The 27558-nt window shown below is 53.7% G+C and overlaps 1 protein-coding gene across 2 annotated transcripts; it reads right to left on the bottom strand.

Moving 5' to 3' along the window:
- Positions 1-1592: 1592 nt before the first annotated feature.
- Positions 1593-27495, bottom strand: MAU2 (MAU2 sister chromatid cohesion factor). Of its 2 annotated transcripts, none has more exons than XM_059160627.1 (19): positions 27176-27495; positions 19902-19919; positions 19430-19495; positions 18659-18754; positions 17176-17270; positions 15449-15476; positions 14994-15149; positions 13633-13779; positions 13459-13549; positions 12193-12296; positions 11560-11637; positions 11212-11277; positions 9158-9241; positions 8024-8073; positions 7751-7828; positions 7482-7593; positions 6078-6168; positions 4879-5006; positions 1593-4494 (listed from the first exon to the last, which is right to left on the bottom strand). In XM_059160627.1, the coding sequence occupies exons 1-19, from the start codon at positions 27449-27451 to the stop codon at positions 4420-4422; spliced, it is 1839 nt and encodes a 612-aa protein (XP_059016610.1). In that variant the 5' UTR covers positions 27452-27495; the 3' UTR covers positions 1593-4419. The 2 variants fall into 2 exon arrangements, with proteins under 2 accessions (XP_059016610.1, XP_059016607.1); XM_059160624.1 differs by having other exon boundaries at positions 9155-9241; positions 27176-27494.
- Between the last annotated feature and the right edge of the window lie 63 nt (positions 27496-27558).

Raw genomic sequence — 27558 nt, 5'->3', positions numbered from 1 at the left:
TGTCCTGCACACCTGCAGAGCTTCTCCATACCGTGTCCATTTGTGCTGACCAGTCCTGCTGAAAGGAATCTGCTCGGCTTTACCCAAGACATTCCCCAAAACCTAGGACTCCAACACCCACTCTTTGTTCATTAAGATTTGGCAATTCGTGGAAAGTTTTCTGGAACTGCTGATTAATTCAACCAGGGCATTGTTCTGCAGCACCCAAATGAGCCTACTTCCTGTGAAATAGTGGCCATCTCGGGACTGGCTTACTAGCCACACGTGATCCCAGCTGGTGGCCACATGCCTGCTGGTGAGTGGCTTGTCACATGGTGGATTTGTGGCTGTGTTCTGGTTGGGTAGGCTCAGGATGTGATTCTTGCAGAAAGGCTGTGAAACTTAAGGTGGGAAGAATGATGTCCATACCAATAGGGCAGGCAGTCCACCCCATGACGAAGCCATTTATGGCTGGGTTGTTGGGTATAGGGCGGGGGTGGGATCACTGTGTTAGGGGTTCTTCCTGGAAGGGCCTATGGAATCCCTGATACACCCAGTGGCCAGTGGTTCTGCCTCAGGAGCATGGCCCAAAGGAGAGCTCAGACATGCCCCTATTAGTCAGCAGTTGAGAGCACGTTGGTATCATGAGGGGCACGGTGATGAGAGCAACACGAGGGCCTTGACAAAGGGTGGGTGGCAGCCAGGCACCATCTCTGCACGTTAAAAACAAGGCACAACCCAAGAGAATTGAAAACACGTTTGAACAAAAATGTGTAGGGGTACATTCACAATGGCAGCACTACTCACAACAGTTAAAAGGAAGCAGCAACCCAAATGCCCACCAGTGGAGGAACCCGTAAGCAAGCTGGTCCGTCTACAGAGTGTAATATTATTCAGCTTTCGGGAATGAAATTCTGATTCATGCTAGGTCGATGAACCTTCAAGTCATTTGAGTGAGAGAAGCTAGACCTGAAAGGCCACGCATATGATCCCATTTGTGGCATGTCCAGAACAGGCAAATCAGAGCTTGAGAGCAGATTAGAGGCTGCCAGGGGCTGGAGAGAAGGTGAGTGGAACTGACTGTTAATGGGGACAAGGTTTCCTTTTGAGCTGATGAAAATGTGCTGGAACTAGACACGTGTTGGTTGTACATTGTGAAGGTATTTAGTGCCACTGAACTGTACACATTGAATGGTTAATTTTATGTGACTTTCATGTTAAAAAGAAAAAAAAAAAACACAACCCACAAAACCCAAACCACCCTAGACACATGGAGGCTGGCTGATGTGTTTTCTAGGAACACAGGAAATAGGACACTAGGTGAGCAAGCGTGTCTGGGGTGAGGGCCAGGGAGGAACAGGCAGCTGTGGGCCAAATGTTTGAGGTCCTAGGGGTCCACTCTCCTCCAGGCGAGGCTGTTCTGGAGGAACATCATCAGTAAAGGAGAGGACTCAGGTTTCTACCAGGTCCTCCAGTCTGGGGCCTGGGATCTGTCGCTCTGCAGAACTCCCTGATGCCCACTCACCAAGCGGCCCCCCACTGCCCTGGGAAGAGGGCAAAAGCTGTCTCTGGAGTGGTGCACAAAAGGGACAACGCGACAAAGACAAAGCGAGTGATGGCTCCTGCAAATTATTTTACTTGGAATATATAGGAAAAGAAATCCACAAATGGGAATCTATGTTCTATGGTTATGTCTTTTAAACAATGTTTTGTATTTACAAAATTTTTTTTCCTGATTAAAAGCACCAGCTGAAGTTACAGGCTGCTAAAACCATAGATATTACAAACCCATTAAAAGACATTATGCCAAACATACTTATTAAAAACCCTTAACAAAACAGAGACAATGCAATCAACAAATTTACCCACTGCACCAGGCAGCCCTTTTCTGATTTCCTTGCCAGTGTTCCCAATAATGGGGTGTGGAGTGCTTACCCCAGGGAGAGGACCCTCGCTTCACCCATGGATGACTGCAAACACCCAGCACGGGGGAGGCAGCGGTGTGCGCATGCGTGCCAGCGAACCTGGGATCTCCCAGCCCAATCTCCCAAACCTACAGGCCCTGAGGACCCCAGGAGGAGGTGGGAGGAACATACGAGAGTCAGAAGAGCTTTCAGTAATTTACCTGCCAACAGGGATCTTTCTGCTGCTCCCTTGCATTGCTATACACTGAAAGGCTTGGAGTTTTTAATCTGGTCTTCCTAAACACTTAGTTATGACACTGTGTAAGGTCTCCCTTGGGGCTCACTTGCTGCCTGTCTTAAATTCTGATGACTGAGTGAGAAACTGTGAGGCACTCAATTTGGACTTGCAGGAAGGTACTTACGACAGCTTTATGTAACCAGAAGATGCTACGGGAAAGGGGAGGTTCAAAGCTTGCACATGCAGAAATGCATGTACACCCGGTTTGGCTTCCATAAAGCTAGAGTGAATATTAAATATCGAGTACTGAATTTTTAGCTGTAAACATAAAAACTTATCCTTAACTTTACATGAACATAGATAACAGAGTGGTCACTAAAAGCACTTTAACATCGGGACAGATGTTAAGTTTTGAGGTTCTTATTTCAACTGCTCTACATAAAAAATGCCCTAGAAGCAAAGAAAGGCTTAAATAAATATGCAGAGACAAACATGATGCGCAGCGTGATCAAAGTAATGAGGGTCTGGAGAGGTCAGGCGGTGCGGGGTCTAGGCCAGTAGGGGCAGCCTATGGCAAGGGGAGGGGGGGCTCTGTCCCGTGGATGGAGGGGAGGGCCTAGGGGATACCCTTGAGCGGGGGAGGAAGACAGGACAGGGCAGCTCACGGCCACATGTCACACCCTCCTCTGTAGGCCTCCCAGGCCCGGGGAGGGCGGGGTCAGCCAAGAAGGTGGCCCTGAGCAGCACAGGACAGTGCTAGGCTCTCCTGGGTGACCCAGGATGCCACACAGATGGTGGGTCCTCTTATGACAAGCCCCAGCCAGCCCATGCCTCCAATCAGCAGCTCACTTTGCATGCCTGTCGCTGGCCCCCAGTGGCCTGATGCTGGCCTGGGAAGGGCACTGGCCCTGCGCAGGGAGGTCTGCTGACAGCCCTGCTTGTGGCTAAGGCACACTCAGGCCTCAGGGCCTGAGCAGCTGACCTGAGTGATCCCAGTGTTCCTTCTGTCAGACACTGAGGCTTTGAAAAGCAGCCCTCACAGTGTAAGGATAACAAGATGCAAACTAACAAGCCACCTGACTAGCAAGACCACTCACCACTCCTCTGTGGGGGGATGCTCCCAGGCACTGGAAGCTGGAGGAGGTGGTAACCTCCACTGCCCCCAATGCCCCCATCACCACGGGGAACTCCCTCAGTTATCCAAGAGGAGCACAAAGAACCAAGCATGGTTGTCTGGGCCTGGCAGAGCCTCCTGGGGTCCAGCTCAGGGAGAGCTTTCAGTGCTGTCCCAAGACCCAAGGTGGGTAGGTCTCCTCATCCTTCCTCCTGAGAGCAGCATGAGGGACCAGGCTCTGCAAATGTCTTCTGCTGAGGAGGCCACAGAGTTGCCAGGAAGCAAGCCCCTTCTTCGTTCAGGCACCCTGAGTTGGGCTGAGGAGGGTCCCCTCCCTTTTCCTCTGCTTCCTGCCCAGCAGTATGGATGCTGATGGGGGAAGGCGGCTGGCGCCAACAGGAGTCTCAGCCCCCCGCCCCAGCTCCATAAATCACCACACACACACACGCACACACGTGCACACCCGTGTCTACAAGAACGTGCACCTCCACGGCTGGACACGGACTCCAGTCAAGGTGCAGATGTTTTGGAAGCCGAGTTCCTGGATTCCCCAGGATTTCGAACCAGAGGTCCTGGCTGTCAGATGGGGGGACACTGGGCAGAAAGGCAAGCTGGGAAAGTGTTATGGTAGGATGTGCATTTTTGTCCCTGACATGCGCCATCACTTCTTCCCTCCCATTCTGGGGCAGAAACTGGCGTTTTGCCTCTGGGCTCTGGAAGCTGCTGTGAACAGAGGAAACACTCCAGCCAGGCACAGGGGCCCAGGCGACGGAAGTCACGTGGCAACGCACCAGTGGTACCACCCACCCTGGCAACTGGTACCCCACTCCCCGCCCAGACACGCTCCCTTGAAGGCGTGACTCAGACGTGGAAGCAGAACTGGCAATTCAAGTCCACTTTAAAGGATGGCTCTGGAAAGTTGGCTCCAACATCCCACCTGCAAGCCTCAGCATTGGGGTCTTGTTACATGGTGGGAGTGGCTGGCCAGCCCTTCCTGGGAGGGCGGAATCAGCCCTGCACACTGCCTGGGGACCTGGAAGCTCTGAAGACAGTCAGAAAAGAGGCCTGGGGACACCCACTCCAGCACACCTCCAAGGAAAGCTCAAGTGCCGTCTGGATGGAAGTAGGGGATATGCCGGGCCCCACAGAGGCCCTAAGAAGCTGGGCAGCTCCCTCCAGGAGCCTCACAGGAGGCTGGCCAGGCTCGTATTGGGTCCATTCTGAGCTTGGAACTGCACGGGGGGTGGGCCGTCCGTCCACTGCAGAGGGCAGAGAACACACAGGTGAGGTCTTTCCTAAGAAGGAGCAGAGCTGTGCCAGGCTGCGTGTCTGCTCTGGACTGCTGCACTCTTTGGGCTGAATGCCCGGCCAGGGCCCTTTCTCCTCCACACCTCAGTCAGTCAGTGCGGCCCCAGGAAGCACCATGTATCACCCACTTGGGGACTGATGCCACCTCTCCCATCCGAGGGGGCCCCTGAGTCTAAGCTGAGCTAGGGATTGCTGGAGACACGCAAGGAGATGACAGCCAAGCGTGTACTTCCCTTCTCAGGGAATGTGCCCCCTGGAGGTCACAAGGCAAGTGAGCAGGCGCTGAGGAGTCACCCAGTACCCCCATTTTACCTCCCCAAACCCAGGTCCTATACCGTGATGAGGTTGTGTTCAGGGAGACTGCAGGCTTCAATGTGGTCCTGGAGCAGTTGCTGGGAGAAGTTCTGGTGCATCTGGGCGGCTTCATGGGCGTCCATGGCATTCCCACAGGCCTTGTTCAGGTCTAAGGGTGGGACACATACATAGGGTGGATCCACCTTGCCCAGCCCCACGTCTTCCCCTTGGACGTGGGTAGAGCCCTAAGGTCAAAGCCCACTCTGCCAGAGAGTTCTTGTATATCTGGCATGCCACCTGCCCTAAGCCATGCCTGTCTCAGGGTCAGCAAAGCCCACTGCCAACAGCGCTCACACATGCCCCCCTGAGCTCCTGAGTCACATTCTTGGAGGTGGGTGAGCAGTGTGGGTGACACAAGGGTCGGCTGGGCAGTGAGAGCCTCAGCGCTGCGCCCTGTGGACTCTGGCCCTCCTGGGGAGGTCCTGGCCAAGTCCCAGGCACAAAGAAACTCACCAGAGCAGAGTACCCAATACCCCCTCCGGAAGCAGAGACACTGCATGGGCCCACAACCCCACTGCACACCCTCTGCCTCCTCCCCAGAGCCCTTGGCAAGACTCTGGATTTTAGGGGTGCCTGGGTGGCTCTTGGTTAAGCATCTGCCTTCGACTCAGGTCATGATCCCAGGGTCCTGGGATCCAGCCCCGAATAGGGCTACCTGTTTAGCAGGGAGTCAGTCTGCTTCTCCCTCTCCCCCTGCTCATGCTGTTTCTTTCTCAAATAAATAAAATCTTAAAAAAAAAAAAAAAAAAGACGCTGGATTTTAATAGTCCAATCTAAAGAAGGGATCAGCAGTAACGACACTGACACCTGCTGAGAGCCTCCTGGGCACCCAGAGTGTCCTGGCCAGTACCGTTCAATAGGGACGACTGCCACAGCTATTCACGGAGAGGGAAACTGAGGGCAGGGGCTAGGACTCACAGCCCACATCTTCGCCCAGACTCCAAGAAATGGCCTTGTAGAGAGGGCGGACCGCTCCTGTATGGAGGTGATGTCATGAATAAGCCTAGTGTCTACTGCCCCCAAATGGGGCCTGCCGTGGTGCCTGAGCATATGCTAGAACTGGGAGTGTGGCATGCAGAGGCCCAGTCTGGGCACAAGTTCATCAGGGCTTACCTGAGCTCTTTCAGATTCGGGCTCCCAACAGCCCTGATGCCTGGGCAGGGCTGGCCGTTGTACTCACCTCTCAGCAGGGCTGAGGACCACAGCTGCACGGACATGTCTGGGATCTTGCTAGCCAGCTGCATGGCAGGCACCACCATGTTGTTACTCTCCTGTTGACCGAGAGCAGCCAGGGAAGGGCGTGGGGGCTGCGGCCAGTGGCAGGGACAGCCCAGCACCCATCCACCACCCCCAGCCCAGGCTGTGCCCTCCTGCTGCTGCCTGGAAGGCTCCTACTCCTACTCCAGAGCCCATCTCAAATGACCTCCTCTGATGTACTCTTCAACCGCCACAGAAGAAAATGAACTGCACCCGCTTTCCGCTCTCATGGGGACGCTGCTGGCCCTGCACGAGTCTACGCGCCTTTGTCTCTAACCAGAACATCAGAGGTAGTTAGCTCTGGACCCAGAACAGAAGCCGGTTAGAAATGCACATTCAGGGGCGCCTGGGTGGCTCAGTGGGTTAAAGCCACTGCCTTCGGCTCAGGTCATAGCCCCAGAGTCCTGGGATCGAGCCCCACATCAGGCTCTGCTCAGCAGGGAGCCCGCTTCCCTTCCTCTCTCTCTGCCTGCCTCTGCCTGCTTGTGATCTCTGTCTGTCAAATTAAAAAAAAAAAAAAAAAAAAAAAGAAAAGCACATTCAGAGACCCCAGGGCGGGGCCTGGGAGGAGGAAGCAGTCTGCCCTGGTGGGGGTGAGGAGGGCTGAACAGATAGGAGGAAGAGGCAGGGTGGTGTCTCTTCTATATACAAGCCCACTTTCATGGGAGGCTACCTGACATGTGGTTCTGTGGGACACCAGGGCACGCTAACTCTCCAACCCCAACTGTGTGACTTTATAATGCTGCCCCCCTTATCCTTAGGATGTGCCGAGAGGGGGCGGGGGGACCTCAACACCCATTCCTGACCCCATGATGACTGGCAGCACTGTTCCGACCCTGCTCAACCTGGGGACAACAAGCTCTGCTGGCCTGGATGCAGGATTCAAAGTGACAGACAGGGAAGAACTCCCAGTGCAGCAGCCACTGGCAGATACTCGCACATAGACGAGAGATTTGTAAACCCTCCAAACCAGCTCCCGAGGCCTAGCTTCAACACAGGCAGGACTGTTCAAAACACAAAAGCGCAATGACTTCACACTGCCCCACAGTGGGCACCTCAAAGATGAGCTCCAGGTGGGTCTCCAACCTTTTCAGAATTGAATAAAGTCTTTCCAAGACCTCAGAATGCCCAACAGAACACGAAAAACTACTCTTCTCCTCGAGACCTGGGTTGGACCTCTGTCTGGAAGCTGCCAGGAGAGGACTCATGGAGCAGTGGGGAGGTTACTGAGATAAGGTCACGGAGGGGCACAGGATACAAACTGCTGCTAGGTGGTAGTACACAAGCACTGTGCTGGTCCCCTCTTGGCCCAGCCCCGGGCACTCACTCTGTGGTTCCCCAGCACATAGAAGATGTGGCCCAGGAGCACAAGGGAGCAGGCTGTGAGCCGGTTCAGGTCCTCTGCATTGGACATCTTCAGAGTTTCTCGAAGAAATCGCCTATGTGATAACAGATGCTGAAGGCCCATTGGACGCCTTATCAGTAGGCAGAGGCTGTAGCCACCTCAAGGACCTGAGCACATGCTGTCAGGGAGCACACCGAGGGCCAGCCCAAGAGGCGCCAGGCAGGGGCAACCTGTCCTCTCCCCATACTCACTTGGCCTCATTGTATCGTCCCTGGAAGAAGGAGAAGAGTCCGCGCACGTAGAAAGCTGCTGCTCGCAGGCAGTGTGAGCTGACAAGAGAGACGGGCACACTTTGGTGGTGTTTTTGCGAGTGCAGCAGGTTTCCAAAGGGGAGTAAGAAGAGAGGGGCGAGAGGCATCGGGGACACAGGGCGGATGGGTCCCATGAGCACCGGCGCCACCCCGTGAGCAACGAAAGCATGAAGACAACAGGTCCGGTGGGCACTCAGCTCTTGGGCCGCCTACCTGACAGGGAAGCTATGGTCCGGATTGATCCTTTCCAACAAACTGTACAGCTGTGGCAGAAATGTCAGTTAGGATCGTTTTGCATTTTGAAACACAGGAAAATTCAGCCTCAAATTCACCACTAAATTTGACTAGGGCTGCTTGCATCTTCTCAACCCGAGAGCACCACGCCCTCACCCCGAATCCCATGCCTGAGTAACCTGAGTGGGGAGTGGGGTCAGGACCTTCGAGGTTTGGGCACTACAGAGACTGCATGGAGCTGTTTACTTCCTAAGCGCCCCCCGCCACCACCTGATGGCAATCATGGCCTCCAGTGTGAGGAGTTAAGGTTGGGGTCCTCACAGCGTTAGCCTGCCCCACATCAGAGGGGGCTGGGTGGTCAGAGCAGTGGCTCAGTCTCAGCCTTTGTATGGTCAGAAGAGCCCAGTGCGGGGGAGCGCGGTGGGAAGACTGGCCCACATGGGTCTTATGGGCCGGGGGTTTATCTGGAGGTGCAGGAATCCTGGGAGGCTCTGATAGGCAGCCACGGAACTGACGTTCTAGGTCTCCTCTGGCTGCCAAGGAGGAAGGAGGGGTAAAGGACATGGCTAAAGTGAGCTGAAGCTGCTTCCAGTGCCCCACAGCACCTCCAGGAGGCAGACACTGGGAAGGCAAAGACACACGGAAGACAAGCTCTCCCATGACCCATCAAGTGTGACCCACAGAGCCCACTCCTAGTCCTAGACGACACTGCCCTAACTGCTAACTGCTGGAGCAGACAAGGCTGGGCCTTCTGCTCCCCGGAGCCCAATGCATCCAAACCCAGAAGCTGGGAGGTTGGCTAACCTTTCTCTAGACTAAAGATAAAATGAAAGGAGGTGGAACAGCAACTAAATCTCGACACTCTGGAGGCAGGAGGCTAGGGCTGGGAGTGGGTAACCCTAGGGCTGAGGGGATGCCCAGGGCTGAAGGGACTCGTAGGGCTGAGGGTCGCACAGGGAACCTGGTGTGAAGCACCTGTCCTCCAAGGACATGCCCTACTGGAAGGTGAAACTTTGGGGCTGCTGAGATCGGCTGGTACCCAGGACCACCCCAACCCCACCGCCCCGAGTAAGAGTTGAAAAGATACCAAACATGAAGCATGTCACCTACTACCTCTTGGTGTCTATTTCCTTCCCGTATATACACACTCGCCAGATTGGTCACGATGAAGGCCCACAGCTCCTGGTGGTTGGTGAGCTAGAATGGGACACATGGACATTAGAGGGCCAGGCCAGGCAGAGCCCCATCACACTGAGGCCACTCAGTGGCAGCTGAGCCATCCAATCCTCCAGGGAAGCTAATCTGGAATCATGCTTTTTCTTTCCTTTCAGACAGATCCCCCTACCTGCCTCCCAGACCCCAGAAACATAGAGCTGTTAGCTCTCTTTACTGTAAAACCATCCTCTACAATAGGAGAAACTTAGGAAACAGAAAAGGAAAATCAGCTGCCCCTGATCCTGCCCTGAGAACACACTACACTTCAGTCTCTTTTCTGCTTGTTTCCCAAGACTGAGACCCAGACACGCCCTCCCTCCACACCACAAGCAGTGACCCCTGCGACCCCAGGGTGGGCTGACACAGCAGAGGCCCGGGCTGGCCCTGGGAAGGCCGCTGTCAGGAGGGTAACAGAGGCTGTTGGGCACCACAGACGCTGCTCATAGCTGCTGGTGGGTGGACCACTGTCCTCAGTTATCGGGAAATGAGGACAGTCCAGCAAGAGACCAATTTGAACAGCCCGAGCAGTATCAGGATCCTGGTTCCCAGCAGGGCAGAGTGAGCACAGCGGTGCAGGAGGCTGGGGCTGCCTAGGAAATGCAGCCCCCCCACCCCGGACCCTGGCATGCACTGAGGGGGCCCAGGAGGTCTTCTGCTACGAGTATCATGCTCTAGTTTGCTGTAGGACCACAGGAAGAGCACGTGTCTAGGCCCAGGGTCTGAGCGTGTATCCTGGCCGCACCGCTTCCCACGTGGCCTGTAGGAGTGCCGTGTGGGAAGAACGCCTCCCCTGAGGCGCATACCATCAAAGCAGCAGCAGCAGCAGCAGCCCCTAGGTGCACGTTGAGATGGGGAGGCTCACGGCCATGGGGTAATTGCAGGGAATAGGGCAGCCGTGTATGGGTGTCCCGGTACCACTGCAGCCAGCAGTGCGAGCCTCCCAGGGCCCAGACGAGTGGGCAAGGACAAAGAGGCTCAGAAGGCCATGCGAGTGGGTCCCCTGCCCACTCTTCAGACTCTGGCATGCTGCCAGAGGCTCCTCCATGTTGTCAAGACCAACGGCGGGGCTGGCAGCATCCAGAGCCACATGGAACGTCTCAGAGGAGCAGTAATGCCTCTGAACCCAACCCCAGGAGCAAAAAGATCTGGAGAGTAGCACAAGGGGACAGAGCAGAACTCCTCATCTGACAGAGTGCAAACTGCCCCCACCGCCCCCCTCTGCTTGCGCCCCCCTCAGGACCCTGGTGGGGGGAGGTGTTGCCAGCCTCCTTTTCCTGTGGGGACACCAAGGCCAAGGTGGGGATGTGCTTATCTGGTCCTGGAACAAGTCAGGCAGAACCGAGACCTGGCCCCGGGCTATCAACTCCCATGCCTGGGGTGGCCCTGTCTAGGGGGACGCACCAGCTTCCTCCCGGGGCCTGTTGCAATCCTGTCTGAGGTGAGGACGTCGCCCCAGCAGAGCTCCTTTATGACCCCCCGGGGCAATCAGCCTGCCGCAGTGTGAGAGCAGACCCAGTACGGCTGCAGGGGTGACTCCAGGGAGCCCCAGAGCCCTGCCGAGGGACTGCATCTTCAGCTGTAACAGGAGCCAACACCAACCCGCAGGTTATCAGGAAGGCTGGGAACTGGGAGTGCAAGCAGCTGAACAGGTCGTGGCACCAGTAGGCACCGGGCTCTCCCTGATGGAGGCCCTCCAGGTTCACCCCACCCCAGGCTGGCCAAAGGCCTCCTTGCCCAAAGCTATCCCTCGTCATACTGTGCTGCCAGTGCTGGCCTTGCCGCAGAAAGGCCTGGATAAACGGCACGTCACTGCCACGGCCGGCGTCAGGCTGAATGCTGCAGAGTCACCCACCAAGCACGGTTTTGTGCAGAGGTTGTACTCCTCACAGACCGTGCCCGGTTCCTCACTGAGAGGCACCGCCCGCCCCTTGCAGTGAGGGCCGGCACCTTACCCGCAGGGCTGTGGTAAACTGGGCTTCTGCATTGTCCATGCAGTTGACGGAGACGCAGTACAGGCCCTGGAAGGAGGAGGCACAGAGGGCTTGAGGCCACGCAGACTGCCCAGGGCTGCACGACTCGACAAGTGACTGCTGAGCTGGCTACCTCTGCGTTTTACTCCCGCAAAGGCGCATAAAGATGGCATGCTTAATGATTCCCTCCTCCCGGGACCCAACTCCACTCCAACCTCAGATGCTTATCAGAATACGGCCCACTGGAACCATTCTGGGTCCCGCCTGGGGCAGCTGTCATGGGATTTCTCGCTGGAAGGGGGCCGGGGGTGGGCAGGCCCGGGCACTTACCAGCAGTGTGTGCAGCTGTGCCGCGTGGTTGGAGAAGAGCCGGGGGGACTGCTGGCACAGCTGGCAGACCTGGGAAATCTGCCAGGAAAGAGCAAGATCACCGTCACGTGGTCTCTATGGTGGCACCTGGTGTCCCACTGGCCTTTGGGAGACCCCTAAAGCTGACAGGTGTGCCACAAAGTCCCAGCAGATGCATCTGTCACAAGGGCCAAGTGCAGCCCTGACCTCCTTAAGAACAACAACCCTTGTCCATTACTCCCACTTTACCCTCCTTTTCTAACACGGGTCTCAGCCGTACAGCACCTTACCCCTACTCAGGCCCCCCTCCCCCACTCTCTCAAGAACATAAACATCAGAGAGTATGGATTGGGGCAGGAGGAATGCTAGGATCCCTGCCAGGGAACCCCAAATCCTCAGACCCTGTGTTCTTGGGGCATGCAAACTTTTAGGGAAGGAGCACTGATTTGTCACATCCATCGGGGCCATGACCTAACAAAGTACAGTGAAATGACAAGATTCAGATGTTCTGCTGCCACACACTGGGCAAATTTACACTTTCCCACGGACGACTTCTGAGACCCGGCCAGCTCCAACAGCTCTCCCACCCACGCATGTGGCCTCTGGCAGCATTACCTCCTGCAGCGCGGTGGCCTTATGTCCCGTGACAAGCCTGCACATGATGATGTGCTCGAGCAGGATGACTTGGAAGGAGGACAGGATGGGGCTGCAGTCAAGCACTGGGGACGAGAGGCGGGGGTGAGCACTCAATGCGCAGCTAGAGGAGACCCAAGGAGACGGACACAGAGCCTCCTCAGGACTCTGTGTCCTCCCACCTCCTGCCACACTGGGCCCCTGGCTGCCCAGGCCTAAGCCCATTTGCTCTGCAAGGCACGAGTTCAGCACCAGCTCTGTCACCTCTGTCGGTGCCCACTGCACCCTAGAGTGAGGGGTTCATCTCCCTATCCAGGTGGGAAGACAGGCCCGGAGCCAGGTTTTAGTGACCAGAGCGTTCTAAGAGGAAGAAATCCCTGGAAAGATCCGCCTTCCATCCTCACTCTACTGTGACCCAGGGACATGCTCCATAACGCTCTGCATGCAGTGGGTTCTAGAAATGCTGCAGGAGCCCAGGAGAGTGAAAATGAGCAACAGGCCCCAGGCAGCAGTGAGGGAACCCAGCTCTTGGCTTCCCTGAGAGGCTGTCCTCATACTGGAGCCAGAAGGCACCCACAGCCCTTTCCCAGCTCATCTGGAGGGAGAGAACCACCATCCCCGTGGGCTTCGGTTCTCTAGTTCTGAAGGCTCCACCCCCAGCAGCACTGATGAGGGCACAGGATTATCAGGGGTGCCGAGCCAGCCAGGGACATGGACGGCTCTGCGTTCCTACTAATCAAAGGTCCCTGGTCCCACAGGATGGATTAGCTGAGCTTCCAGGAAGAACCCATAACCTCCAGAGGACCTGTTGCTAGTCCGGGACATCTGAGTTCCAGTCCCAGCCTCACCCGGCATGATCCATGTCACAGCACTGAGAACAGACTGCAAAAGCAGCCACCGTCTGTTTCAACTGAGCACTGCTGTCCCAACAGGCCCAGCTTGGGACCCACAAACCCTCATAGTCATCTTGAGCAGTGAGGGGATAGGACAGACATGGCACAAGAGCATTTCTGGCCTGGGATTGAGGATCAAGCCTAAGGCTTGGCCTGGTCTGCTCCAACCCGAGACCACTCCCATCTTCCAACTGGGTTAACAAGACCCACGGGGTGGGGGATTCATGGTGACTGCTCAAGGCTGCTGTCATTCCGGGTTTTTCAGGCCAGCACAAGAGGTGGTACTCAGGCCACTCACCAGGGGGCGCTGTGACTACATGCCCCGCCAAGTAGAGTCCAGTCCGCGGAGACTTACTTTTGAGCTTCTCCAGCTGCATGAGCGCTTTGTCTGTGTACTTCTGTGCTTTCTCCAGGTAGCCAGCCTGCATGGAGTGCATCACGGTCACCTGGCGACAAGACCAGACAGTGGTGGTCACTGTGATCCTCCTCTCCCCGCTGCAGCCATGGCCCCCGTCCCCTGGAGACTCACCAGGTAAACGAGCACACACATGTGCTCCTTGGGCAGCCAGTGGAAGAGGTCAGCGGGGTTGCTGGGCAGGATCTCATCATCATGCAGTGTGGAGATGGTCTGGATGCACTGCTGCAGCTGCTTCAAGCACGGCTTCACACTCTTCACCTGCAGTGGGAGAGAGGTGCCAAGAAGCTGATGGGCTGCCGACTCCCACCGGGGCCAGGCCCCTTAGGATACGAGGCCCCCATGGGGTCAGCTAGCCACATCCTGCCTGTCCAGTCACCTCTCAGGCCCTTCCTCCCAGGAGCTCCTGCTATGCTCACTGCCTACAGGAGACCCACCCCCTGATGGGTCAGCCGGCTCTTGGGGCACAGGGTTGGGCCAGGGAGGTCATTTGGGGGACCAAAACTTCGCCACCACCCACTTTTGGGTCAAATCCCAAGGCCTGAGAGAAGCCTGTTCAAAGACCCTGCTAGAGCCATGTTCCTTCTTTGCTGTAGTGACCCCAGGAGAGGAAAGTAGGGCTGGGGCTGCTGGTTATCCTGAGGGTATGAAGCAACTCCCTGGGAGTCCCGTAGGTGCCATGGTTTGTACAGACTTGCCTCTCTATACTGGGAAGCCCTGTCCCAAGGCCCCCCTAGGCTACCTCTGCAGCCATCAGCTCAGCACGAGAGTTTGCTCTATACTCCTGTGTGTCGAGTGTGGTGCTTAGCCCAACAGGCACAGCTGGGTGCAGATAGGGGAACAGAGGAGGCCCCTTACCAATCAGACACCCACTAGGCTGTACCCGTGGCCTCCCCGCACACCAGAGAGGTCCTGCCTGTGGCTGATCACTAGGCCGGGGCAGGGGAGGTTGGATGCAGCGGCACCCCCAAAAGGCTGCAGTGCTCTCGCACACACAGAAGCACCTGCTGCTCAGCCCCACAGGGATTACGGTCTACATCTAGATACAGCTGATCCTGTCAGTCCCTTCTCAAACTTCATAAAGCTGTCACCAGCTGGGGGATGGTGATCAGACATGGCCAGAGCACCTGCTCTGGGCCAGGCACCATGCCACAATGCTCACTGTATTCTCATGGATTCCACAAACTGCCCTGAGATGCCTTCAGCCATCCATGCTCTGAGCACACATCTGTGCCACCACTACCCCCTCCATGATGCTAGGACAAGGAGACCCCCATTCTCCAGTGCCCTCTGCCCATGGGGACAAAGCACCCGTACCAGACCATGACAAGGTGTGTAGGTAAGGCTGAGCCCCTAATGATAGACATATCACGTGGCCAGTGATAGGAGGCAACAGCAGAAGTGACGTCTTGGCCTAAAGCCCACTCACAGCCTGCCCATTCCCCAACAGTCCTTGGGTTGGAGGCCCTACGTACCTGCCCGGCATCCAAGTAGTGGGTCACCTGGAGGACCAGGAAGAAGACACGCAGAGACTCCTTCTGGATGGGGTTCCCTTGCCAGTTCTCAACTATCTGTCCACAGAGGGTCAGCAGCGGATGCACTTCCTGTAGCTTGCGCTCCATCAGCAGCAGCTGGGGAGGGATGCATGGGTGCTGGGAGCACCTCTTGGTGCCCAGATCTGCCCCTCTCCAGGGGACCACCAGCACCGTACAGAGAGAGCACAAAACTAACCCGGGGCTGCTTCTTCCTTAGCACAAATCCCTGGAATCAGAGTTTCATTCTGAACCCGGCAGGGGCACCAGAGCCTCACCCTTGCTACAGCCTGCTGTGTATGAGGGTCAGGGACCCTAAGAGGCTACACTGCAGCATATGAGTGGGGCCCGGCCTCAAGTCCTCCACACCAGCCCCCCTTCACCCAGTCTTGACTTACCATTCCTTTGCTGAGCAGGAATAGAGCCCTAGAAAAGAGAGGGTGAGTCAGTCTGTGAGGTCCTGGCACCTCCCAGGAAGACCGTGCTACCCCAATGTTCACAGGGACCCAATGTGCAGCAGTCCCTGGTGGTCTCCAGTGAGGTCTGTTTCATAGGCTGTTCTACTTCACCCTGTCTGATCTCTTTTTTGCCTGGCTAGGTGTTCATAAGGTTCAAAAGCCCAGAAGGCATAAACAGGGGCTGAGAAAGTGTGGAGGAGCGGAGTACAGAATGGCAAGCGTGCCACGAACCCAGCCTGGTGGACAGAGTAAAGGGGCTCCTTGTCAGCGGATAGTACTGGGCCAGCGCTGGTGGGAGGCTGGCGCTGCTGCTTTCCGGAGTGGCTGAGCAGAGCCCACTGGCCCCCAGTTTGTTCAAAAGCAAAGTTTCTGTTCTGCCAGTCTTTATAGAGTGCCTGTGTGCTACGACACACTCCCATCCAGCAGGTGCCATTCTCCCCATGTTCTGGGTGAGGAGACTGGGTGAGGTGGGGAGGTCACAGTCACACATAACAGATGTCTATGCTCTAGGCCACCATGTCATTCTCCGTTGTTACCTCATGGCCATCGAAATGTAAGGCTGGGAACTTTTTATCAAGGTTCCCACAGTGTCACATGTTAGTACCCTACGTCCGTGGTCAGAGGTTCTGGGCCAAATGATCTGCAGCTGCTATGCTCTGCTGGAGCCCACCCAGGCCGCCTGTCCTCAGTGGCACAGAGACCTGGCAGGAGGCACTCTCGAGCGAACATGTATAGTGTTCAGCTGCCCCCATGCCCTGTGGGGCCTGAGTGGTGCCAGGAACCCAGTGACAGCTACAGCACAAAGCAGGCAGGAAAGGCCAGGAATGTGGGACCAGAGTGTGTGACAGCCACTGTCTCAGGGCAGGGTGGCCAAGAGTCCAGGACAGCCTGGAGGAAACTGAGTGACTCCAGTGGGCACTTTCAAGTCTCAAGTTCAGAGAACGGAGTCGGGGACAGTTTTTTCCCAACAGCTCCATGGGCTCAGATCAGCCCCTGTGAAACCAAATGTTCCAGAACCCTAAAGTATACAACAGAATAAGAGCACTGGAGCCTGGTGCCTGCCTACTGCAGAGCTCTTTAAGGGGGGGGAAAAAAAAAGACGTAGACTGGAGGCCTTTACAGAGGGTACACAGTGAAGCACCAGTGCCCTCTGACTCCTGACCACAGTGCACCAGTCTCCAGACCTCGGTCTAAGCAGTTCTGTAGGTAACATGAACTCATGTCCCCTCTTCTATACAAAAGTCCATTTCCTCGATCTCCTATTGTACATCTAAAGCTCCTCAGTGTCCCCTGAGCGGGGACACCGGGGCTGCCCGCAGGCACTGCCAAGCACACCATGTTTGCCCTCCGGGGGCACCACTCCTGCGTCTGTGCCTCTAAGGAACCAGCCCAGCACATCATATGAGCACTTTTTATCTTACGAGACACTAGATCCATGCAAGCTCCGAGAATGCAGGCTGCCCTCCCTTCCAATCCACTCTCCCCTCCAACTCCACAAACCAACAGGGCAAGGGACATCAGGTGCTGCTTTTATCCTCGTGGTTTTTACTCTGTGCAAAAGCGATCCCCGTTTCTAGCCAGAGTGCCAATGCTCTTTGCTGCTCGGGACCAGACAGCCAGGCCGTCTCCAAGTAAGAGGGAGAGGGGTGTGGAGAGAGGGTGCCTACCGTGTGTACTCGGATCCCACCACCCGGGCGTACTCAGCCCCCACGCCCAGGAGGTCGCAGGCTGACACCAGGTCCTTCTCAAGTGTGTGCAGTTGCTAGAAAGGAGAGAGTAATGACACTTGCTTTACAGTACCTAATACCTGACCTTAGTGCTCTGCCGGTGACTTAAAACTGAACCCCCCCACACACCTACCAAATTGTTTCAGTGTCAGTTTTGAGCTAAATCAACCAAATCATCTCATCACGTTAATTACTTTGGGCGGAGAACTCTACCTCGTCTAGTCTACGGTATAGATGATGATGGCTCAGAGAGGCAGGAGTTAACTCTTATGGGCACAGACCCCCAATACTTTGTGAGTGTGTCACTGCCTTTGGGGGCTAGTCACAGGGGAGGCACCCAGAGGGTCCCCAAGTGAGGAGGGACTCCCTCCGGGATAAGTGTCTAAAGACACTGTGAACAGGAAAGGCTCAACAGGTTCAGAAGTAAGTGCAGGTGCCGGGTCTTGGTCAGGGGTGTCGGCCCCTGCAGGGACCAAGGCAGGTGACTCACAGTCTGGCTGCACAGGCAGGTGACAGGGTTGTCATGGAGTGTGGGCAAGAGCAGCTTGGTAGGCAGGCTGGATCTGAGACAGAAGAGACTGGAGGCCAGCCAATGAGGGGGGAGGTGTGGGCAGAGCCCAGAACAAAAGAGGTGTCCCTCACAGTAGAGCATACCTGTCCCCATCCTGACCCCCAGCTGGCAGGCCTCTCCACTGTGGCCAGGAAGGCCCAGCCTAGAAAGGCCACTACCCCTGGAGTGTGTCAAAGCACTATGTCTGCAGAGCTGAAGGGAGGTTGGGCAGGGGACCTACATGGACACTCATGATCCAATAGGCAGTCCCCTGGACTCTTAGGTCAACTCTCTTTTTTTTTTTTTTTTTTTTTAAAGATTTTTATTTATTTATTTGACAGAGAGAAATCACAAGCAAGCAGAGAGGCAGGCAGAGAGAGAGAGAGGAGGAAGCAGGCTCCCCGCCGAGCAGAGAGCCCGATGCGGGACTCGATCCCAGGACCCTGAGATCATGACCTGAGCCGAAGGCAGCGGCTTAACCCACTGAGCCACCCAGGCGCCCTCTTAGGTCAACTCTTATAATAAAACACAGTGGGTCACTGGCAAGAAATGCTCCCCAAATTTACAAGAACACAGGCCAAAGGAAGCACCAGAAGGGAGGAGAACATGAAGACAAGGCCCTGTGTCAGCCCCCATGGGGATGGACACTCCCACCATCACCCTGGGTGCTGCCTGGGGTGGTGGGTGTCTTGCAGAGGACAGAGGCTGGTTATCAGGTAAAAGAAACATCTCTGTGCCCCCACCCATTCAGTGCAGCAGCCTAAGGAGGGCCAGTGTGTCCTGGAGTTTGTTATTTGTACTTGGGAGGGCCTGCCCCAAGGTCAGGGCTCCTGCTGAGCACCCATCCTTCTTGGCTAGGCCCGAGGTACTCACAGCGAGCTGGAAGAGCAGGCGGCAGTGCCAGTATGGAGTCTGCTGTGAGATCTGGATCGCTTTCCGCAGCAGTGGCTTTGCTGCGTCTACGGAATTCTGAAAGGAAGCAGTCAAGTTTGGGAAGGAAAAAACAAGCCAGAGAGCAAGCTGGATTCCTTATGGAACAGCTGCAGCACCAGAAGGCCACTCCTGTTCACGCTCACCAAAGGATTTGTGGGTTGCCAATTTACTTTATTAATAAAAGAGAAGATTTTATTGGACTCAGTGGCTGAGAAGTTTTTGCATTACTCTTAAAATAACTTCACATTCAACTAAACTGAAAGTAGCTTTAGCCCTAAGTCTTGAACAGTCAAATTAGACAACAAATTGCCATCTTTCCTGTTCTGCAACCAGAGAGAGGGGCCAGGGATATGAAGCAGGCACTCCCTGCTTCCCAGGGAGCCTCATGTGTGGCTGCTTAAAGAAAGGAAAGGTGATTTTCAGCTATGCTTGAGATTAGGAACCAGGTTAAGGCGGCTTATGGATTTGTTTAGAAATGAATCGCCCAGAACCTAGGAACACAGCTATTTTTCAACAGTCTTTGATGGAAAGATTTTGCTGGCCTTCATAGCAAGTGATGACCCATGGATGCTCTATTCCAGGGCATGGGAGGTAAAAAAGGGGAAGTAGTAAAAGCCAGAAGGGAGTCCACTTCTGAGAGCCCTAATCTGCCGTTGTGCCTTTGCCACAGGGAGAGTCACTTTGCTTTCAGAAACCTTCATGTGCTCTTACCTCTTGACAGTATAACTCAGACAAGAGACTTGCTGCTTCAAATTTAACATCTTCAAACTGTTGGATCTAATAACACCCAGTTAAGGAAGCAGAGACATGGCAAAGAGATCAGTTCAAAAGGGCCACAACTTGGAGATCTTAAACGGTAGAGGCTGGTGGGACAGGAGCACCCCTGCCTGCTCTGATATGTCAAGTTCCCACCTACTCTTCTAGCAACTTCTATGTCTGGTGCCAGCTGGGTGCAGAGCTAGATGACAGGGCACAGGCAGGAGCATGGCTGGTACCCAGGGACAGGATGCTGGTCTGTAAGGGGAGCCACATCCAAGAAGGCATTCTTCAGCTGAGGCAAAGCCTAAAACTTTGGGGTGCTTCACGGGGGGATTCAAATTTACATCAAAATCTTTGCTTCCGACCTCCGGCTCCCGCAATGGAGCTTTCTTTAACAGATATGGTACCAATAAGAAAAGGATACTTGCTGCGATATCAACCACTGAAAAGAAAAAGAAAAAAGGATTAATTCTCAGCCAAATACTGGATGCCCTCTTACTGGCCCACTTCAGGGTTTACACAGGATGTCCTATCACCAAAAGCTGCAGGTGTTCAGTTAAGTGGGAAGATGGACTGCTTGGCCAGAAAGGGTGGGCTTACTTTCCCTGCAATCCCATCACCAGAGTGCACCTGGGGGAGACAGAATGAGTACCTGTGGGATTCCTTACAGACAGGAGTTTTCTGTCCTGCTAGCCCCCCAAGTCAGATTCAGAGCCCCCTCCTATCACAGCAGAGATGCTTCAGGAGGACAAGTGCTGAGAGCCCCCGTGTACCACTCACTGCAGTACATGGACAGTCAGCAAATCATGACACAGGAATCAATTGCAACTGGAGAGTGGATCGGGAGGTGTCAGTCCTTCCTGGAGAAATGACATTTAAAAGATGTTTGGAATTGAGCAAAGCTAGCCTCAGAGTGGAGGTGGGAGTGCTCTGAGAAGGACTGCTGTGGGTAAATATGGCCAGATGGTGGCAGGGATGGCTCTAAGACCCTGTCCTACCCTCTGCCGGCATACACATCAGCACCGGGTTCAAATAACATGCTCCCACTTGGGGACTGCTGTGCCCTGCAGCTCCACGTTTCAACAGGAGGTGATGGTCAGGACGTTATGGGCCAGTCCACCACATGAGGTACACCAAGCATGCTCTGTCAGACCACCTAAAACCCAAGCATACGCCAGACACTGTTCTGGCCCATCCACTCAGCCTACAGACATTCACAGAGCCTTGCCAATTGCTGGCAGGAAGATCTGGAGCTGAACAGAAGACCCTGACTCACCATGCTCTGTGGGAGAACAGTGTGTGTGGGGGGTATGATACTTGGGGTTGGGCCTTGAAAGGCGAGGGTGTAGAAAGAGAGGGGGGCAGTTGTCCCTAGGCAAAGAGGGAGTAGGAGGTACTCGGGGCAGAGGAAAGCCCAAGAAAAAGTCAGAGGTCCAGGAAGGTTTGGTTGGAAGGCCTGATGGATCTCTGTGCCATGCATGTGGGAGCACTACCGATGGGTGAGAATGCCCCAATATCACTTCCAGGGCCTTTCTTAGAAGCATAAAACAGAAGCACCCTATCAGATCTGGGTTTTAAAAGTACCTAGAGGTAGCAAAGAGAATGTGAAGGGAGGAAGAGGGGCCGTGGGGCTGCTGGTCTTAGGGCTAGAGATGCCTCTGGGCCAAGGGTGAATGGTGGCTCAGAAAGTCATAGAGGCAGCGAGAGCCTTAGAGCTGCCAGAGATCAGCTGCCTGCAAAACATAGGTGGGCCAGGAGGGGACGCTGTGGGAGAGGGAGAGAGAAACAGAGCTCAAAACCTCCACACCATGGGGCTCCTGACAGACACACACAAACGTGCACACATGCAGGGCCCAGGCAAAAGGCACTCTGCAGCCTGTCTAAATGTCCTCTCCCAAAGCCCCACTGTGTCAGGGACAGGAGGGGTTCAGGGTCCCCGGGGCGGGGGGGTGGGGGGAGGCAGGACCAGGTTCAGCTACATGGGTGATGTCAATGGAGCCCGTAAATAGAGAAGTCAGGGTGTGCTTTCTTTTCTTTTCTTTTTTTCCTTTAAGATTTTACTTATTTGACAGAGAGAGAGATCACAAGTAGGCAGAGAGGTAGGCAGAGAAGGCTCCCCGCTGAGCAGAGAGCCCGACTCGGGGCTCGATCCCAGGACCCTGGGCCGGAGGCAGAGGCTTTAACTCACTGAGCCACCCAGGCACCCCAGTGTGTGCTTTTCTACTGAAACCACCCATCCCCACAGTGAAGTTCAGTTCAGGGAGAGAAGCTCCCAAAGACCACCAGCTGGAAGAAGGGAAACCAGTGGAGGAAACTGTGTGACTGGAGATAGGGTTGGGCCGGGAGAGCTGCAAGACTGGTCCTGTGTCAGGGCAAGTCAGTCACTTTCCCAGGACTGTCAGTCAGACAGACAAAAGACTTCACTTCTGTATCTTTGTAACACCTGCAACATAAATACACAAACGGGAAATATGGACACATCAGAAAATATATCTCACAATTAGATACATAGAACACTTTACCTAAGGTGACTACTTTATTCAAAGTTGCCACCTGATCTGTACGGTTTTACTGCGCAATGCTAAAAAATAGCTTTAATGTCTCCTTCTTCCTGATGGGAAAGAAGCCAAAGCGAAAGCTCACCACTACTGGGCAGCCTGCAGCTGCGGGGCAAGGATACAAACTAACCCTCGAGAAGTTCCTGGGGTTACCTTGGGGTTCTCAGGGGAAGTAAGGGTCACCACAGTGCCAGCACAAGCCCTGAGGGGTGGTGGGCTTGAATGAGCCCATCTCTCATGCCCGGAAGACCATCAAGGCTTCTTGTGCCTCAAAATCAAAATAATTGTTTTTAAAATCAGGTTTTTAAAACCACCAAAATGTGCAGAAATAGTTATTAACCACAACTCCTTTCGGATGCAAGCACAGCACTTACGAAGCCAGCCTGCCTCCTTCTGCTGTGTGACCTTGACTATGAAAAAGCCCCTGTCAGCAGCAAGTTGGAAGTGGTCCCTACCTCATGGGTTTGGGGATGCAATGAGATAGTGTCCCTCAGAAGGCCACACGCGGAGCCTGGCATGTAGAAGGTGACAATAATACTTCCATGATTTCCAAGCAGGAACAGGAAGAAATCAGGGGTTGGAGGGGAGGCAGAGGGGTGAGTTGGTGGAACCGTGAAGGGATGGTTCCTAGACAGATTTCACATCCTGAAGTCAGGGGAGGCTCAGAGAGTTAGTGAAGAAAATAGAAATGAAAACAGGAGGAAGCACGGATCACTCTTCCCTGAAAATGCTTAATGCCAAGTTCTGCAGATGCAGCTTCTGCACAAGGTTTTGCTCCCAGCGATGGGGCATGGAATTTGGCAGGACATGATGCTGAGCAATTAAAGATCTGCTCCAGCCACACCTGTCGATGAAAGGCCCAGAACTCGGCCCTTTCGGGCTTTCAGAGGAGAAAGGGAAGCATTTAATCACTTGCTGAGAAAGTAAACCAGAGATTCTCAGGTTAAATCTGGAAGAGGAATTAAAAAGCATCTGGATGGCACAGTTGGGAGCTGCTTTCTAAGTCAGGGAGCAAAACCACCACTGATAAGCAGCTCCATTCCAAACCCAAAGAGAAAGCAAACGTGGCACCAACAAGGATAACGCCGTCAAAAAAACAAGTGTATAAAGGAAGACAACCTGGATTATAGAAAATTGAGAACAATTCACTGCAGCAAAGTAGCGCTTCCTCCTCTGTGGCTTTCAAATTCGCAAAGTCTAAGATGATGATGCATCTAAGATGATGATGCATTTTCTAGGCCAAGGGATCAAGAGGAATGTGATCAAAAGTTTAGTTAACAGGGTATAGATACACATCTTAGTACAGACACTCAGGTTCTCTTGATTCCACGGAGGACGTGCAAATGACTACAACGGAACTGTCTGCTGGAACCACAGTGTGAAAATAAGGCAAGAGAAGACTGAAAATGCACACAGACACAGGTATGCAGCAAGAGAAAAACCAAGGTGAAAACAAAATGAAAAGGAACACGATATGAAAGAAGCTACAGGAGACAGCTTCACAAATTCTCTAGCCAAGAGATTTCTGAGTAAAGCGACATCTCTTACAACCATGAACTATTTACTCCAGGAGTCCCAGAGCAGCCAAGAATTCTGATGATACACACACACCATTGCCAAAACCATAATCTAAAAGGAGAGACTCTCAGGTGGAGCGTCCAGCCATGCGCCACAATAGCTACTGAGTTGCTGAGCAGACCCGGGGAATGAAGAAGCCAGCAGGCGATCCAAAGGCCTACAGAGGCAGGAACCAGAGAGACCAACAGCTTTGACCTCAGAGAAAGCTGCTGAGCCAACGGAGAAATATCCTTCATAACTCTGATAGAAACACTTAACAGATAATTCTTTCAAAGTTGGTAGAACTGATGAAACTGATTGGTAAGTATAAAGATTATTCTTTTTTTTTTTTTTAAGATTTTATTTATTTGAGAGAGAGAGAGTGAGCGAGAGAGGGGCACAAGGGCGGGGAGGTGCAGAGGGAGAGGGAGAAGCAGACTCCCCATTAAGCAGGGACCCTGATATGGGGCTTGATCCTGGGAATCCAGGATAATGACCTGAGCGGAAAGCAGAAGCTTAACCAACTGAGCCATCCAGGCACACCCCAAATATATTATATACTTTAATATATTCCTTCTACAATGTTTACAAATGTGGCTGAGGCAGTTAGACACTGACAGAAGGCAAACAGAGGGTAAATAATCAAGCCTTATATGTAAAAAAGTGGTTACTGGGGCTCCTGGGTGGCTCAGTGGGTTAAGCTGCTGCCTTCGGCTCAGGTCATGATCTCAGGGTCCTGGGATCGAGTCCCACATCGGGCTCTCTGCTCGGCCAGGGAGCCTGCTTCCTCCTCTCTCTCTCTGCCTGCCTCTCTTCCTACCTGTGATCTCTCTCTGTCAAATAAATAAATAAAATCTTTAAAAAAAAAAAAAAAAAAAAAAAGCAGAACATGCAACTATTGATTTCACATCGTGAGATTAGCGTCCCATGTTGGAGGTAGAGTTTATTTTATTTATTTATTTATTTATTTTAAAGATTTTATTTATTTATTTGACAGAGATCACAAGTAGGCAGAGAGGCAGGCAGAGAGAGAGAGACAGAGGAGGAAGCAGGCTCCCTGCTGAGCAGAGAGCCCGATGTGGGACTCGATCCCAGGACCCCGGAATCCTGACCCGAGGCGGAGGCAGAGTCTTTAACCCACTGAGCCACCAAGGCGCCCCGGAGGTAGAGTTTATTTAAAAGAAAAAAACCTGCTTTTTGATACTTTAGTTTGGCTCCCTAAAAAGAAATTGGAACCTTTTTGGCCATTTGCTCTTCAGGACTAGGAACAAAACACTTCTAAAAGTAGAACATATTAACAATTTTTTTGTTGAGCGAGTGTGGGAAAGGAACCAATAAAAGTTGAAAGCAGCCTGATTGGGGGAAAATCAAAAGACTAATAAAGAATGAAGATTCAAGAAACATATTTGTGTTGCAACACAATGGAAGATTACATACAATTGCAGAAGAAAAACAGCACTGAGAACAGCACTTTAACTGAAATCTGGACAAATTCCTAGCTGTGGATGCAACTGACAGAAAGGAAGCGATTTCCAAGTATAACATTAGTGTGAGTGCAGAGGGGACCTTGTGGCTCTGTGGGAAACCCCGCAAGATTCAAGGTTCTGTAAAATCAAGGGAAGACATTTCACAAGCATAAGAGATTAAATTATGGGTCCAAAAGCCCAGCGGCTACAAAGAAGCAATCTGAGGCATGGCTGCTTCCGAACTCCACAGCACCGGGTGGGCAAAATGGGACAATATACACAGCAAATAGGAACCACTGCTAGAAAAAGACTGAATAACCCTCAAGATGAGGGAGGGGAGGGAAGGATATGTTGTGAATCCAGAGAAGGGAGAGATTCAGAACCACTCTTTACTGAAGGCACAGGGCTACCGGGCCAGAGCAGTCAGCCTCCAGCATGCCCACACCCAGGAGAGTCTGGAGCTTCATCTGATCTCTCCCTCATCACTGCCTAGGAGAGACTACACCAGCTGGTCACAGCTCGGGCATTCCTTGGGATCGACCTGACACCTTGAGTCATTTTCCAGGTTCGCTTTCTCCATCCCATTCAGGCCTCCTCAAGTGTCACTCTTACAAATAGATTTCACTACCTTTGCCAAAAAAAAGCACCATCTTTTCACCCTGGACCATATTTTCCATGGTTCTTCTATCATGGCTTTCCCTTTTACTACATATTTAGTATTTGTCTCTTTCACATGAAAACATAAGCTCACGCTCACATTAACAGGGACTATTTTAGTCATCACTGATCTACAGCACCTAGAATAGAGCTTAGCACCTGGTATGAGCTGAATAAGTATCTGCTGAATGAATAAAAGGGATAAAAAAATTCATAAAAACAATAATGACTTATTGTCTAGGCATTGAAGCTGGAGATCCTGAGCCCAGGTTTGAGCCACTTTTGTTAATAACTTGATGTGTAGCTTTAGGCAAATCACTTTATCTCTCGGGACCCCTACTGCCTCACTCCTAAAACAAGGAAGGTGATCAAGCAAGGACTAAAGACCCCTTCCAACTCTACATTCTGCAAAACAAACATTTGATATCCTCCCAAAGGCAACTCACTACTGGCCACAGGTGGGCTGGGATTTACCTCAGATCAATACATTTCAAAAACTTAAGTTGATTCTTTTTAAGGAATCAGTTAAGTCAAATAAAGCTGGATAAATGGCAAATGGGGGCCTGGTCTGATGGGAGCACAATGTTGCTGTGACAAGAAACAACACCAAGGGCAGAAGGGTCACAATGACAGCCACTTTCCCACATCCTTTGAAGCACCAAGATCCCACAAGTCAAGTTGGGGGAGATGGGGTCTCTCTTCTGAAGGGGAGAGAGGAATGAATGACTGGAGGAGGAGAAGTCACCAGGGATACAGAGAGAGCAGGGGCTTGGAGATCATCCCCCATTCCACCCCACCGAACCAAGTGGTCCTGGAACCTAGGCCCCCGTCAGTCCTGCCTTAGAGGATTTTAACCTCTTCTCTCTGAGCCTCAGCCCGTCGCCTGTGACACCCTGCATCAGTGATTGGGGCACAATACCCTCCAGACACTTAACAGAATTCCAGGTCCAGGGAGAGAAGCCCTTCTTAGATTTCCTGAGAGCCCAAACTTCAGATTCTCAAGGGATGCTTGTACTGTCACTCTGACCCTCTCCTATTCTGAGTCACGTCAGGAGGGAGCGTTGAGGCTGAAGCTCCAGGGGCTGAGCCCTGAGGAGCTGGAAGCTGCAGATCCCACTGGCCGATCTGGTGGCCTTCCCTAAGGCGCCAACAGATGATATGCTCCTGAAATCCTGAAGAATCTGGGGACCTTGTTGCTCCTGACAAGAGACAACTCTCGAGTACCCTGAGCGGGGTCCTGGTACCCTGCCTGTCACCAAAGACATTAAGTAAGGTACAGAGAGAGGCCCTTGGGGTCCCTGAGAGGCTGGCGGTTTCGGGGTCCTGCTGCCCATGCCGAAGTCGCGCCCCAGGTCCCCGAAGAGAGGCCAGGCGGCCCCTGCCCGCTGGGGTCGCAGTGTGTCAGGCCAGGCCCCGAAAAGAGCCCGCGCCTCCTCCCTCGCGGCCGGGTCCGCGCTCACCGCCTTCTCCAGGTGGCTGCGCGCCTGCTCGCTGTTCTTGGTGTGGTGGTAGAGCACGGAACCGAGCTGCAAGTGCGTGCGGGCCTCGATGCGCTGCGGGGGCTTGAAGGGGAACACGGCCTGCAGGCAGTGCACACACAAGCGGATCTTGGGAGGGCTGGAAGTTCGGAAGTGCTCGGCGAAGCCCAGAAGCGCCAGGTACCACGACTCGGCCGCCTCCGCCTGCGCTGCCTGGGCCGCCGCCGCCTGGGCCGCCGCCGCCGCTTGAGCCGCCATTTTGGCCTCCACAACAACAAGCCGCCGCCACAGGGAGGCGGAAGCAGGCGCGCGGGGCGGGGCCGGGGAAACCCTTCTCACGTCTCTCGCGATAGCTGCCTAATAAA

Source organism: Mustela lutreola, chromosome 2, assembly GCF_030435805.1.
Source record: "Mustela lutreola isolate mMusLut2 chromosome 2, mMusLut2.pri, whole genome shotgun sequence".
NCBI lineage: Eukaryota > Metazoa > Chordata > Mammalia > Carnivora > Mustelidae > Mustela > Mustela lutreola.
Note: the sequence above shows the minus strand (reverse complement) of the source record. Positions and strands in the feature narration are given on the sequence as shown.

What these genes read in the sequence shown, in the direction of transcription:
- MAU2 (XM_059160624.1), bottom strand. Translation starts at nt 27,451, where the DNA reads ATGGCGGCTCAAGCGGCGGCGGCGGCCCAGGCGGCGGCGGCCCAGGCA. An exon ending in GCCTGCTCTTCCAGCTCGCT is followed by an intron (nt 17,271 to 18,658) that starts GTGAGTACCTCG and finishes TCTCCTTTCTAG; the next exon opens with CAACTGCACACACTTGAGAA. An exon ending in GACCATAGCTTCCCTGTCAG is followed by an intron (nt 7,829 to 8,023) that starts GTAGGCGGCCCA and finishes CTCTCTTGTCAG; the next exon opens with CTCACACTGCCTGCGAGCAG.